Below are 16,694 nucleotides of genomic sequence, written 5' to 3' on the forward strand. Positions count from 1 at the left end.
TCTCCCTTCACTGCTCCCTCTTTCAGTTCCAGGGTTTCTCCTGTAGCTAGGTGGCAGAAGAGGCCCACTGCAGTTGAGCTTTAGCCTACTTTATACCACCGTCACCATCCCATCTTTGCATTGCAAATGCCGAACCCTATCACTCCCAATAAAGTCTCCGTTCGATCTCCAAAATGAAAATCAGAGTTATGGTGAGATTGCCTACCAGGCGAATTTCTTTCATCAGCTTTCCGGAAAAGATGCTGCCTGGCCAAGTCTGACTACCCCCTCCAATATGCTATCATTAACATACCTAGTTCATTTATTGCTTTGATTTACATTGCTGCCATAAATCATGTATGTCCTGTGGTGAAGGCATGCTCACTGTATTTGACCCCCCCGCGCGCGCACACACGCACACACACACACACACACACACACACACACACACACACACACACACACACACACACACACACACACACACACACACACACACACACACACACACACACACATGCACACACACACACACACACACACACACACACACACACTTCATGATTTGTTGCCCACACAAATCCGTCACATATGAGCAGGAGGATGACCTCTCCCTCCCTCTCTCTTAACACACACACGACACGCACACGCACTCACACACACTCACACACTCCGTCTCTCTCTCTCTCTCTCTCTCTCTCTCTCTCTCTCTCTCTCTCAACGGCCAATCGATAAATGAATGCAGTATTCAAATGCATGTCTCTTTCTCTCCCTTTCTCCTTAGCAGAAACAGAGGGAATTATAAGGCGGGGTGCAGTCAGTAATGTGGCGCCGGACAGGAGCACACACGGCTAGCTCTTCTTTTATACTTGATGTCCCTCTCAGTAGAGATGGTTGAGTCCTCGTCAAGGTTGCTGTGGTCCTATCCTAAAATTCACTACTGCTCACTTCTCTCCAGCGACGCACTCAAATCGCGCTACCAGCTGACATAGCGCGGCGGGCGGCTTTGCTGTCTCTGTGACAAGAGAAGGAATATAGTTCAAAACCACAGAGACATATATAGGGTACATGTATTTAGTTTGAGAACATGAAGGGGATCTACAGAGACGGATACTACGACGGATCTATTGAACTATCAGGCGTCTTCAACAGGAGATGTGTTAAATGTGGCCGCGGGGACTTTGTTCAATCTAAAACGATGAGGATTAGAACGGGAATTGTTTTTTGGAATCTCATGTTTTCAATGATGTTCACTTGTGTTAAAGGTACGTCGCTGCAGTAAATGTATTTTTATATGTGCGAAGTCAGTCATCAATAGCATTACAGACCAGGCATAGACGATGTCGGCGGCCAGGCTTTGGAGTTTGGGGGATGCATTTCTTCGGCTTAGCAGTCTCAATGCAGGCTTTGAGTGGCTCGCTCAATAGATATTCGTGCAGTAGCCTACGCTTCTTCAAATAGCCTACGTGAGCTGTTTTGCTTAGTAGACTAACTACAGAATTATTGGGCTTTCAAGTGCACGCACTGCAGATTTCCTATATGAAATATATTACAGATATTCCATGTAGCTATCCTACTGCTATATTTCACATCCCAGTGTCATGTTTTCAACTAGCCATTATTTATTCGGAATCGAATCCGATCAGTTTTCACAAGAAACGATATGCTATAATATATCCTACAATTTAAAGGCCCCAGACAATTAGCGCGTTGACACCAATAAATTGTCGAGCGCGGTGTTTATCGGACTTGCCAAGCCACGCAGGTGTAAGGTGGGCTTGTTAGTATTCTAGCGGGTCTTTCGGAGGGTCTGCTGATTTGATATACGCTCTAGCCGGTTAGGTAACATGTAGTTGCATTTCCCCTCTCATTGCATAGCTGCATTATTTTTGAACGAAATGAAAAATCCAACACCATCCAGAATGGTCTTGTCCTGCATGCTGCAATATCATTTTTGGTATAGGCTATACATTTCAAAAGCTCTCTCTCTTTTATTTATTAAGTGCATTGACGAAATTTAGGCTTTTACTACCAGACCGTCACTGTTTTATTGGCTATTAAGATCTAGTTTCTAGTAATTCTTTATAGTATAAAATAAGTCAAACTAATTGTTGCACATTTCCCATCCAGCGACGATTTGACTGCATGTGTAGTGCAACAGCTTAAAGAGATCATGTCATGTCTGTCAACGAGCCTCCACTCTGGATCACATTAATACATCTTCAGAATGTTGTTCCGGTTCTTGCCAGTTTACCAATTATATTTAATCTCTCTCTCTCTCTATCTCTCTCTCTCTCTCTCTCTCTCTCTCTCTCTCTCTCTCTCTCTCTCTCTCTCCCCCCTGTGTGTGTGTGTGTGTGTGCGTGTGCGTGCGTGTGAGACAGAGAAAGAGTCACTACAGTGTTTGACACTTATTTAAACCTACAGTCACTTCAATCTCATTCCCTGACACATTTTAGGCCATTGAACATTTTCCGAAGTGTATATACATTTAATTTTTATATCTACATCTGTGTAAGATAACCTGATCAAGAACCTTTCTTGATCACCAGAGGGAAATTGGTGTGTGCATGTGTGTGTGTGTGTAATATGTGTGTGTGTGTGTGTGTGTGTGTGTGTGTGTGTGTGTGCGTGCGTGCGTGCGTGCGTGCGTGCGTGCGTGCGTGCGTGCGTGTGAATTTACACAGCATTGAAGACATGCATTCCAAAGTACACACTACAACACAGATTGCCAAACCCATTTACAATAAAACGTAGAGTTAAATGGAGTTAAAAGCTCTAATCCACACCCAAATTACACTGTGATCCCATTTTGAGTGCATGCATGACACATAAAGCCTCAGTGTTTTTTCCATTTGTAACTCTGTACAAATGGAACCAAATGGATCCATTTCTACACTCTTAGAGCTTTTACAGTGCATACTTTTGAATGTAAGCTTGTGCCTCTGTGCGCCTTGTGTACAGCCACTTCCCATGCAGATATCAATTTGCATGCAGATTGTTCACCCTGTGAGTAATTCTCATGTCTGTCTAATGGGGGTGGATGAAATGTGTATCATGCAGAGCAGTAGCGCCCACCAAGAATGAGCCAAGGCGATTTGAGCACAGAGTCTCAGGCACAGCGCTGTTTCATCACCACCCACATTGTGGCAATGTCAAACCACAGGGCCACCGCCAATCCCCCTAGTTCTGCTCCTTATTAGAGAGCCAGCAAGCCAAGAGGGGAGGGGGGGGGGGGGGTGTGTTCTCTTAGAAAGGAGCAAGGAAAACTGGGGAGAGAAAGCGGAGGGAGGGAGAGAGAAAGAGAAAGGAGCAGAGGGCGAGAGGGATGGTCTGGGTGTTCTGAGTGAGAGAGAGAGAGAGAGAGAGAGAGAGAGAGAGAGAAATAGATGTATCATGATACAGATGTTGCTCCTCCTCTACTGTGACAGTTGACAATGTTGGCAGAATTAGAAATGGCCCCTACTAGACCTTGCCTAATGGCTCACATCTCCTGCCATGATAATGACATTTCTAAAGCCTGTTCTGCAAAGCACAAGTATGCATATCAGTCGTTTGCTAAAGGTGCTATGTGACTTACTGTGAATTACTGCATTTGGAGCTGTGACCCGAGGCCAACCCCACGGTACACAGCTCTGGTTCTCAGTTCACAAAGTTTCCCCAGTCGCCTGTCTGGGATTTGGCACTCTGTGGTTTGGCATAAAATGAAATTAGTGACATTTTATGACAGATCACCAGGCACACGGAAGGTCAAACCACCAAATCCCACAATGCTTCATATGTCTTTGGGGGATATGTGAACGGGTATTATGGTGTTTGACAAAAAGACAGAAAAACGGGGGCTGTGTTTTATGACAGAACCCCACTCCCAAACAACTGAAACATCCAACTGTGTCATGTAATCCTCTGAGACCTTATAAAACTGCAGGGCCTGTCACTTATGAAACTACAGAGATAACATTTCTTTTTATCTGAAAATGGGTCAGTTGCATGTATGAATTTAATTCCTTGACATTAGCATGACTTGTTTTGTTCTTCATTGCCTAGAATGCAAGGTGGCCAGGGGTGTGCTCCCCCCCAATTTTTTGTCTCATTGTCTCTATCATCCCAACCAATATAATTCAAATCCAGAATTGTTATTGAATTACACATCCATGTGTACAATATTAGTGTAACTGCGGATTACAATGATGTAATGATTGTAAATGCCGCAAGTGAGTCAGATTTCAGTTAGTGAATATCTGTACAGAGCATATTGCGAGTCTCAGCTTGGAGTAGCTGGCTAGCGAGCTTCCCAAATCTGTTCTTCATGCATTCTGCATTCATGTTACCAGTTACTGTACTTTCTGTTATGTAGATAAAAAGCTAGACACTAGATTTGTATTTTTTATTGAATAAATTTGCGATAATAATTTATTTGGCTCAAGTATGCAGAGCATCTACTGGGACCGCCTATTCAATTTCTCATCGTCTCTCAGCTGGTCCTGTGGGACTTGTTCCTTGAAGAAAAAGGCAGGATGTTATTGCCATGGGAAGTCAGCGTATACTGTACTTCACATGATTAGTTGGGAACTGGAGGACATGTAGAGATGTGTTTCCATAGTTATTCTTTTTTTTTTACGCTGAATCAAAGAGATTGAACAGACTGTTAAAAATGAATATCATTGTACATCTGCTGTCCCGCAAGATCACTCTCTTGGGAGAAGAATGCGTTCCCCTCAGATTTCTTTGCTCATTTCAACACACAAAATGGAGGCTTCCGTGACTGAGTACCAGGCACTCACTAATTGCTGTTAATCAGGTGGGCTGTGCACATACAGTAATCTGACCACAGAGTCCTTGATGAAGACTTTCTCTCAATGTGATTATGTACTGTATACAGACTGGGAAGGCTACTGGGGCTAATCAGGATTACAATTTGTCTGTGTAATTATACACTATCTGGAGGGAATATGCAGGGTGTTATCCCCTGCCCACCATACTGTATAGGTTCTATCTGGAGGGAATATGCAGGGTGTTATCCCCTGCCCCCCATACTGTAGGTTCTCCAAGTCACCAGCCCAAGAACATGAAGCTCTATATAATGGTGGCTAGTTTCTTGGAGGACTCAGTGGGGTCCAACCCAAACGCAAATGAATAATGTGTGCTGTGCTGGAATCCAATCGCCAGAGAGGAAAAAGCCATTGTACATTTCTGCAAATGGAGCATACTCAACATTTTAACCGCTTAAACCCTATGCTTCATTGAAGCATTTGGTTCCCTCCTTTTTTCCCCTCTACACCAAAATTCTCTTTGACAACAATAGCTGAATAGATTCATTTTGTATTATTGATGAAGATTTTAGTTTGGGGGGGTCAGTCATTATAGAATGCTGTTATGATTATCTATCTATAAAAGCACCGAAAAATGTCTGTCAGTCAGTCTGTCCTTCTGTCTGTAGCCTACACTTCCTTATACAGTATTAACCTGACTCCGCCAGATGGGGCACTAGAGAGTACTCTCTACTGCCCCATCTGGCGAACATCATTTGCTGTTCATATATTCAGAACGGGTAAGGACTAGTTGTTATAATTGTTGTAAAAGCTGACTTGTTGCAGCTGACTTGCAGCCAACAGCACAATAAATACATTACATTTAACAATTAGCACACATAAACACAATTAACTCCAAAGGCACATTAACTATGGCTTAATTTATGCTCAATTATACGAAGGTGTCATGCCGAAAATAGCTGGTCACAATGCCTGGTGCATATGACGGATTGTGAGGTTGTAGATCAGCAGTTTTCGATGTATTGTCAGTTGTGACAACATATTAACGAGGCTTAAAACACGAAACACTCACTTAAATGATGCCATGGTGGTTTGGTCCTTGAGACATATTCAAAGTGAATGTTTAAAGGCGTAGTGAAACGGAAATGGTGGACATTTTATTTTGAAGTTTCAGACGGTCTCAAGTTGAAACACCGCTATGAAGTTTCTGAACCAATCAGAGCGTCGCATCCCTTCAGGGGATGGGACGGTAGCTAGGGACGGTAGCTATGCTACGCAGGACAGCGTGTGGATGTTAGTTTACAAATCAGATAGTCGGTCAGCTTTACCAGTTTACTCTTATGTGGCTTATTTCTACCCTATAATGTTTTCAGATACATTTTTTAGTGTGATGATTAAGTTGAAACCGAGTAATACACTCTCTGGATGTTATCCTGAATGGGAATAAAAACTGAAGATTTCTGTAATCAGTAGCAGCTGTGCAGCCTGTGCTGGACGGATGCGGAGATATGGGGAATTAAACGGGTGAGCTTCATTTTTATTGGCTTTTATCGCTGTGGGCCTCGACACGTCATCACGCAGCACGTTTTCGTTTTCAGGAAGTAATACAAAATATTTTTTATGGACTTTTGATATAAAAACCCACAAAAATGAGAATTTTCCCATTTTTTTGGCATCCATTGTTAGGTATGCCCATATGATGACCACGGATATGGTCTAAAAGTCATTTCACTACACCTTTAAGCCATTCCATCACTTCACTATTCAGTAGGACATTTGGGCCTCTGGCGGTTGTCCAGATCCGCCGATCCGACTGATATCTATAAATGTCCCAGTCTCTGTGTGTTCGTACGTATGTAATCCACGTAACTCGAGAACCGAGTATGCTGAACGGATACACCGTTCAGCCTCTACCCGGGCCCTGGACCTGATCACCCCTATATCTCCATATATGGAGCTGGCCTGTTCTGACATCATTCTGACATCTGTATAGACTCCATATTTGGGCATGCCTGACAAAGATGTCCATATATGGGCATAAAAGGGACACAGACATAATAACTGGGTGGGGCATGCATTTCCAACTTGCATCGTTCCAAGTAGGCCATTGAACAACTGGCACCGCTCTAGTTATATGGTAATGCGCATATATGGTAATGCGCATAATGAGACTGACGACTTCAAACATGGTGCGCACACCAGTGAGGACTTTAGGGAGTGTGCCCTGTGTCGAGTCGTGTCTGGGTATTGCATAACCAGGTGGGGCATGCATTCCCAATTTGCATTGTTCCAGAGTAGACTGCAGGTGCCAGTCTAGTTGACATGAATGACTGGCTTAGTCATTAACAAGTCCATTAACAAGAAATGCCAATTTAATAACCACGGCAGTTCATGCAAAGGCTCTGGCCCTGAACTCTTGGGCCCCTGCTGCTGAGGCTCAATAGGCCCGTTCATTAATCCACCCCACCCCTGCATGTTGTGTGGAGAAATGATCAACGCCAATGCAGGCTGTTCATGGAGCAATATGTTGTCCTGTGTCCCTTGACGTTCCTTTTAGTAGTGATGTCTAATTGGATTGTCCAAAGTGCTTCTCAAGTGACCCAGTGGCCTCTGGCTCATGGGTTTAGGCCTGGGCTGGGCTGTTAAATGCTGCTGATAGTTCCCTTGGATGATAGCTAGTTTGCTGAATATGATTTGGTCAGTTCTTATCATACAGTATACTAGGTTAATATAAGCAAGCGGAGGAGGTTTGACGATATTCTTGCTGTCAGGCACAAGAAATATCATAGCTTACCGTTCCTTGACATAAAATGAAATAGGCTGATGAAGGGTTGCTTTAGAGTCAAAGCTGGAGATTCAAGGTGGGCCACTGACTGTTTGCTGCACCCCAGGTGCAGTTTTCAGAAGGGATTAAATTCTGTCAGCTGTGTGGAGGCATATACCCTGATACAATCTATATAGCTATATATCTAGCTGCTGTGGTTAAACCTCCAGCTAGTTTGATGACTTTCTAGAGTTTTGAGATAAGCCCACCCAATGGTAATGGCATAGAGAAGATAATATGAACTTCGGGTAATTTGCAATCTTATTGTAATAGGGTTATTTATGCAGTTACCATATACGTTTTGAAGGAAAACAAAGAAAGAAAGGCAATTATCTTAAGTGAGATGCAGCAAACAAAACAGCCACTACAGTACCATAACATACTCCAGTATGCATTTCCTGATTGCCAATTTAATGTAACACATAACAAGTTATATGTTTTAATGGTTATGGTGTCATTCTTCTTGTTTCTAATGATGTTTACGGTATTCGTCATTTCTCATTTCACTGTCATTATTTCTCATGAACTCATAAGACTGTGTGCAGACTAGTATACATGCGCCTCTTTCCAAGGGTAATTAGGTTGTGCCTACTGCCTATAATTAGTGATACATACTGTATAGAAATCTGTGTAAAATGTATTCACTCACTTCCTTAATCCACTCACTTCAACTACTGTGACTGTGTCTGCCATGTAGGACCCCCAAAAGGATTAGGCATGAATGTACTAGGTGGCGGCGGTGGCTCAGGGGTAGAGTGCCTGGATGGTAACCGTAAGGTTGTCAGTTCAAACCCGGGCTCCCCCAGAGTTACTGTCGAAGTGTCCTTGAGCAAGACACTGAACCCCTAATTGCTCCCGATGTGCTAGTTAGTGCCTTGAATTGTTTCCGCTGCCATCAGTGTATGAATGTGTGTGTGAATGGGTGAATGTAATGCACAATCTCTGTAAAGCGCCTTGGATAAAGGCACTATATAAATGCACCATTTACCATTTATTTGTCCCGGGGATTAGGCATTTTGTCCCGGGGACCACCATAAGATAAGATGTTTTGTTCTAAATTAGATTTAGTGTTTAGTACAACTGTTTGCTGGTTGGGGAGATAACAGCGGAGAGAGTGAAACCTGTCTTCTGAATAGTCATTCTTAAATTCTCTCATTGGGCTGACTTCTATATCCCATGATTGCGGTGAAATAATTGTAAAATCACTTTGCTGGGGACCCTCTGGAGCCATAGGGTTCCACAGACCCCACTTTGAGAACCACTGCATGGCCTAGGTGTCTACTTGCCTATGACTTGCCTATGATTCAATTCATAAATAGAGACCAGGCAATCCACAGGGGCAAAGTGGTATCTGTGAAACAAATGAGATCCCATGATAAAAAGGTAATTGAGGAGATGGTACACTGCTGAGTAGAGGTGGTATCCCTCCCATCCTATTTCAGTAGTAATTAAACTGATAGGTGAGAGTGCTCTGAATACCCAGTGGGACAGTTGAATACACTCTGTGTACCTGTGTATAGATTGATAGATACTTTATTTGTCCCTGTGGGGAGATTGGTTTGCAGCACAATCCTTGTGTATAGCCTCAGTACACCACACACAGGTGGGATCACATCACAAAAAAACTGTGGCTGGGAAATACATTGCCTCTACTTTTTGGAAACATTATCTGGACATTTGAGTAGTGCCTTATTATCTCAAATGACAGCGTTTACACAAAATACTGTGATTGCTTTAGGAAGTTATTAACTTTCTAACACAGCACTTTCGTGATCTGTGATCGTCTCTGAGATGAGAATACCAAAAATGGATCAATCCTACGGTGATACTAGTTTTTATTGTTCTTTCTTTTTCTTTTTTTTAGCTGACAAAACATTTTCAAAATACTGCTGTGCCCTTATGGAACAATAATTGATTGACAAATCATGCTATTCTAGTAGGCAACAATTTACTGAACTTTTTCAAGAAATTTTAAACAAATCTTTTCCAAACAAATCTTTTTGAGCGGTGCACACTGCTCCTTTACATGGCTATTTGTGTCCGTCTGTCTGTCCCCTGTCCCCTGTGTGTACTGTGTGTGTGTGTGTACACACACACACACACACACACACACAACACACACACACACACACACACACACACACACACACACACACACACACACACACACACACACACACACACACACACACACACACACACACACGCATGTGTTTGTGTGTGCATGTGTTTGTGCATATGAACGTGTAAAGCTATTACTTGTTCAGTGTGGCAGTCTATTTGATTTGTGCATTTTTCACCTCACTGGTTGGCAATTTAAAACCACCAGAGCCCTTTTCCAAATTGCAGTACCACTCTCATGAGGTAATTGTCATCCACTAGAAAGCCTCTCTTCTGTTTCTGTTGTGTGCACCACCACAATTCCCTTTTACCATACATGCAGGCAAGCCTATAGTCACAGACTATGATAATGCACATTCGCTAGCTAGCACATAGCTTGATCACAGTGCCTCTGTCCCTCTTTATGCTTCACATAGGGGAGTTTGTACACTTTGGAAGGAATACTACTTAAGCTTAATGTACATTCTATGTGTGAGTATAGTATAGGCTAAGGCTATAGTGTGACCTCATAATATATGTGCTTCTATGCCTACAGAACAGTCTCTTGTACATTCAATAAAGGCCTTCACTTCTCGTGAAGACAGAATACATATATACAATATATGGATAGGAAAAATAACCAGGCAGAAAAACGCAATAACGGGAAAATACAAAGAGAAGACGCAACAGATAGATTTGTAGAGGAAAGACAGTACTTACATTAAATAAATAGGTAAATGGGTCTCCCTTCAGATATGTATTTACGCTTTAAGGCCAACCTTGCTATGCGTAGAGCCTGTACATCAGTTATGCTAGGTGTGCGATGTCACCATATTACTGTGGCTGCCAACTGTCCCTTTAAATAAGGAATCGTCCTTTACTAGAATCTTGTGCCTAACGCCACGTGGTCTGTGTGCTTTTTGTTGTGTGTCGCTATCGCAGTGCGATCCGAGTGATTATCTTTGGCCGTGTGTTTTCCATGCTGGACAGCTTGTGTTGTTGTTGTTCCATGTTGTTGTGGTTTTCCGTGAATGTCGTGTCGCCGCTCGCTGTCCGTGTTACCGTGTATATTCTCGGGCCATCACATCACGGAAAGGGAAACTACGGAGCTGGGGGAAAGACCCTCTGTGAATGGCCAGTAGTCGAACAGCCACAGTGGATGGATGTCATGGATACTCCATGACAACCATGTCTATTTATGTAATTTTAGTATTTTAATATTTTAATTAATTTGCCTTTACACAATTTCGCCAGAGCCATATACCAAAAAGGGGGTTTTGAGGTAGATGGGACACTTTGACAACTTTTTATCATAGCTGATCATTTTCAGCAGATTTTTTCCAATAAGAAAACACTGATTAGAAGTATATTTCCGGGGGGTGCATCATAGCCCCCTCTTCCCACTCTACTACAGAGCTTGGTTGAAAGACAGTGATGTATCATGGCGACAAAGCACAGGCGTGAATGGCACTTCCACGGTCCACCTACTCCGGATACGTCACGGTGTATGACCTGGCCACCTGAACTGGCGCACAAAGTTGTGTGCTCCATGGGCACAAAATTGTGGACGTGGAATTCTCCCAAATGCAATAATAGATTTGTAAACTAAAAGACATGTCCTTTATTCAACTGAAAATGGACACACTTTGTTCTAACTACTCATATACTACCGTTTAATACAGGTTGTTAACCACTTAAACCTTCTAGACTTAGTGGAAGTTGTCTCTGTATTTGGACCACTTTTTTGCACCAAATCTCTTTGAATTTGGAGAATATGGATGCTGAGATTCAAGTGGTTAATATAATCTACAAAACTGTAGCTGGGGGAATCTTTTAACCTCGCTATCAGGATTTTCAACTGACTAGTGTGATCCGGTCTACTGTAGAAATGGTTTCCGGTTAGGTATACGGTTGGCACTGCTTTGTTTGAATTCCCCTAATCTCGCAAGAACAGATTCAGAAAATGCAAAGGAAACAAACATCAGAGGGCACTGTTTTTCCTTTTTTTGCCGATGGGTTCCCAGATTGGTTTCCCCCCACGAGTCAGTCAAAGTAAGTCAAACCGAGTAGTCTAGTCTCGCTGAGGAGCGACTTGCTAGAGAGAGGGAGAGAGCGCATTATAGATGCTTTCTGATATGAACGGTCCATCTATATAGCGCCAGGCTGTCGTCCTCCCATAGTCCGAAATTCACACCATGTGAACGGCTATTTTTGGTGAGCGAGACTGTCCTATAACGAAGTATAAATTAAAGGACCACTTCACCACTTTTTAACCTATCTTCATATAATTCGTCCTTATTAATGATCATGATAAAATAGCACCTTTTTTCTACTCAGTCTGTGTCTCATAGTAGGGCTGTGGGCAGTTCAGAAACCCGTCCACCCGTGACATCTTCGATGGGGAATCCAAGCTAATAGAATCGTCAGGCTTTCTATTCCTGAAAAGTTGCAATGCAAAAATGGAAGCCATGATAATACAAATCTAAATATATATATTTTAAAATCTTGTTTAAAACAATCTGCCTAACGATGATGTCACTGGTGGACAGGTTTCTGAACTGCCCACAGCAGACACAGACCAAGTAGAAATAAATGGTGGTATTTTATCATGAACATTATTGAGGACCAATTATATGGTTGAAAAGTGGTGAAGTGGTTCCTTAAAAGCATTATACTAGAAAAGATTACAGACTTTACACACTGTCACTCCATGCCGTTGAAGTGGTGGGGAGTAAAACAAGGGTTTCCAAACAATATGTTTATACTGTGTGCGAGCAACTCAACAAAGTGAACTGCTCCTGGGAACAAACAATAGCCAAGAGCTCTACTCGTACTGCCACCATTTTATTGTGAAAACGCCATAAAAACAACTAATTTCACAAACCACAAAATTCACCACACAAATCCACAATTACACTTATAGTGGAATCAGACTTAACTGCCTACTTTAAAAGGAATGAGATGGTTCTTTGGCAAATTAATTACTGTAGAACTGTTCAAACAATGGACCATTTTCACAGAAGATAGTTCGACAGGTAAATGCTTTGAAGGAAATAATGGCTGTGCTTCGTTTAGATGTGCTGTTTGCCACTGTCATTATGAAGTTAACTTTTCAGAAACTGTCCCTGCTTGCACAGTAACACCTAAATGAAAAACACCCACAATGAATGTGTAAAACAGTATATCAAATGAAAATGTGAGTACAATGTCACTGTGCTCAAAATCTCTCTGTGGCTGTTCATGTGAGGATATGCTCGACCAAGTGCAGCAACTCTTCTGTTAAAAGTGTTCTAATCTCTAATCACAACCGTAGAGTTCTATTAACAATTGGGATATTTGAACCAATTGCTAACGGGAGAAGACCATTAAACAAGGAACGACAGAGTTGGTCCTCGGGGCTGCATCACACTGAGAACATAAAAAAAAAGGCCCATTTCTTTTATAATATACTGATACTCAGCCTTAGCAGCTGTCATTGCTGTATTCCTGGTGGTGCTGAATGCTGTGCTGATGTGAAATTATCTTCTCTTTGTTGAGCCATAGTGAAGCCTGGCATAGATCTGAGTGAAAATAGTTTGAAACTCTATACAAACAAAATGACTGATAGCCTAAGTGCAGCAGTGCCAGTGATTGATTAAAAACTGGGGCAATTGAGATTCACAGTTTGCTTGCAACAAAACTTATTTTTTCATCTCTCGTTAGTTGATACAGTTTTTAAGTATCTGGATGTTCCGACCCCCCGGCGACCCCCGGGGACCCCCGTTCGACTGTTTTGGACGCGGGGCGGCTCACCGGAACCCGCCCGCCCCCCTGGGCGCGTTCCTGGGGGTCTGGATGTTCCGGGGGACCCCCTGGCGACCCCCGGGGACCCCCACCCGGTAACTGTCGTTTCTAGACCGTTTCGGACGCGGGGCGGCTCGCCGGAACCGGGCCGGCACCCTGGGCAGTGGCCGTGTTCCTGTGGGTCTGGAAGTTTCGGGGACCCCCCGGGGACGCCCACACGGAGTTGCACCACTTCACACGGGTGTGATTTTAGTTTTTGTTACGCATGAAACTGCATATGAAACCAATTTCACATTGTCACACTATAGCTATATAAAACTCTTGTGTTTCTTTTTCTGTTGTTCTGTAAGAGAACGCTAGTGAAATAGAGCACAGTAACGCAGAAATACTGCAGCAAATAAAACCCATCGCTGTGTTCGTTGACCTTTGTTTTGCTTGGTAAGGACTCTGTCTGTTCGCTCTGAGCTTTGTAACCAGGCTTCACTGATGGATATCTCTTTGTCGGCTGACTCACCTTTAAGGTCAGGTGCAAATCAATACAAGTTTTTCTTTTGACACACTCTCACTTTGATTGTTGTAATCATGTCTCCCTCTACTACGTGATCGGCCATCATCATGAACATGATGAAATATGATCCAAAGGGAGAGTTGTCCTCGACTAAACACTGCAGTTAATCTTTGGGAAAATGGCATAGTAAGCTGGGAGACTACAGTAAATGTTACATGCCAAAAAGAAGTTAGTGAAGAAGAGCTTAGCAGTGCACAACCGAGTTGGCTTTTGGATATTGGGCTTTGCGTATGTTTGTATGAATTCAAAAAAGCAAACAAAATTCCAAGCATAATTAGCTTAAATTGGTGTTCCAAGCGCTTTGCTCTATTGTCCTGCAACAGAATAAAAGAGAAAACATAGTTTCTGTAACAGAACAAAAGACAAAACATAGTTTTGTGTATTTCTTTTAAATATTTTTCTTTTTGGGGCATTTTGTGCTTTATTTCAGATAGCAGGGTATAGAGCAGTGCTGTACAGGCTTTTTGTGCTCAAGGCACCCCTGTATTCATACAGAAAGTGGCTGATCTAGCCACTACATGTACAAGCGTGTACATGTACATGTAACGTGTTGTGATGTTACACACTGTGATCTTGTACCTGTGTTATTTTTTGCTGTTTATGAACATTTGTGGGGGGGAAACAAACGAACAAACAAATAAAACATATACCCTATAATGACCTGCCCAAAATAGGGATATCAAGTTGAAAGGTGTTACAATATTTAGAGTATAGCACTGAATCTGTATTGGGAAATTGAGTGTGCAAAAAGTTCAGATCATTCAGAACTTTTTGTATTATAATATGCAATATTATTGCAACAATAATATGTGGTAGTCTCAAAATCCTAAGGCTCAACTTCATGTCTCACGACACGCCTTGGTACACTGTTTGGGGACTACTGATGTAGAGAGAGAGAGAGGAGAGGCATGCCTGACAAGACAGGAGTCTGAATCGAATTCAGGTCCTCACCCTCACAAGGAGCATGCAGTCCAGTTATCTTACCTATTCTCGCTCTTTCTCACCTAGGCCATAATAGGTTCGTGGCCCACTGTGACCGTTATTTATGCTTTAAGCTAACTGTACCTGTACAGTATGTGTATGTCTTGTGTATTTGTACTGTATGTTATGCTGCACTATAATGTGTTTTTGTACTGTGTGTACTTGCACTGTATGTAATGTTTGTAATGTGTGTGTATAGGACCCCCTCTAAAACAAGATCTCAAGGGGCTATCCTCCCAATAAAATTCGGACATATTCTGATGGTGACGTGCTTATGTTCCTACTGTAGGCTTGTTAGAGTTTTTCAGTGGTTTTCATTTTAACTGCAGTGATTTAACAGCAGTTATGTAAATCTAGTATACATTTATTTAAAAATCACACTTGTGTGAAGTGAATGGCGCTCTTATCAGCATATATATTGAAATTTTATTTCCTTTAGAGGATAGCCCCTTGAGATGTATCATCTCGTTTTAGAGGGGGTCCTCGGGCACAACACAATGAATACAGTACATAGACAAAACAATACATTAAACATGTCGACACAAAACAATACACATCAACAAAACATAGATGCTCTCCAAACCACTCAAACATTACATCAAGACCAGAAGCAATCATCATAGAAGCAGAAGCATCATCATACATCACATTCCGTGCTCAGCCAATCAAATCATCACAAAAGTAATTCCGGCCAATCACTTTTGGCGTCTTCAATTTTCTGCCCTCACTTTTATCTTCAATATGTACTTTGCTCAGCCAATCAAGTCAATGGGGTGATCAGCCATCACAAGCCAATGTTTGGTTTCACACAGACCCACAAAGCTGGGTATAGGAGGGGCTTGCACCCTCAAAAATAAATAAAAGCTTAAACAGCTGAGCAGTATTATCCAATTCTTTTTCATAAAATACAGATTTCCCAGATCTTGTAATATATTTTTTAATATTTTTATTGTTTTATTGTAAGAAGAGCGAGAGAGGGGGGCGACTGTGGCTCAAGAGGTAGAGCAGGTCGTCCAATGATTCATGGGTCGGCGGTTCAAATCCCGGCTCCTCCTGTCTACATGTCGAAGTGTCCTTGGGCAAGACACTGAACCCCAAATTGCTCCCGATGTGCTGGTTGGTACCTTGCATGGCTTCCGCCGCAATCGGTGTATGAATGGGTGAATGTAATGCACAATCTATGTAAAGCGCCTTGGATAAAGGCGCTATATAAATGCACCATTAAAAGAGCGAGAGAGAGACAGGCATGGAAGAGGCATGCCGCAAAGAGCCTTGGGTCGAATTCAAACCTGTGCCAACTCTCTGTATCATACACACAAAAGGTAAACTGCTGTTAATGGCCTATCTTGTCTGTTACTAATTCATTTAGGCATTGAAAATAATAGCATGAACTATGGTGCATAATGCATTTTGTAGATGAAAAAATCAATCTCTGTGCCAACAAGAGAGGGGCCACTAAATAATGCTTAATTAACAGGATTATTCTGCCCAAAGTCTCTATGTAAGACAGAGAAGTCTGTCAGACACAGCCTGTGGGTTGCAGCAGTGCAGCACACATATTGACATACGCGCACGCGTGCACGCACACATGCGCACACACACGCACACACACACACACACACACACACACACACACACACACACACACACACACACACACACACACACACACACACACACACACACA

The 16,694-nt window shown here is 42.5% G+C and overlaps 1 protein-coding gene across 1 annotated transcript in view; it reads left to right on the forward strand.

Annotated features, from left to right (window-relative positions):
• Positions 1–1,066: 1,066 nt before the first annotated feature.
• The window catches only part of LOC306924819 (CUB and sushi domain-containing protein 3-like), a gene marked incomplete at both ends in the record, with an annotated part of 337,974 nt that continues 322,346 nt past the window's right edge, over positions 1,067–16,694 (forward strand). The window contains one exon of the mRNA XM_079503471.1: positions 1,067–1,244. Coding sequence (XP_079359597.1) covers positions 1,067–1,244 — 178 coding nt within the window. The remainder of the gene's footprint in view (positions 1,245–16,694) is intronic.

Source organism: Electrona antarctica (assembly GCF_951216825.1).
Source record: "Electrona antarctica genome assembly, chromosome: 6".
Lineage (NCBI taxonomy): Eukaryota > Metazoa > Chordata > Actinopteri > Myctophiformes > Myctophidae > Electrona > Electrona antarctica.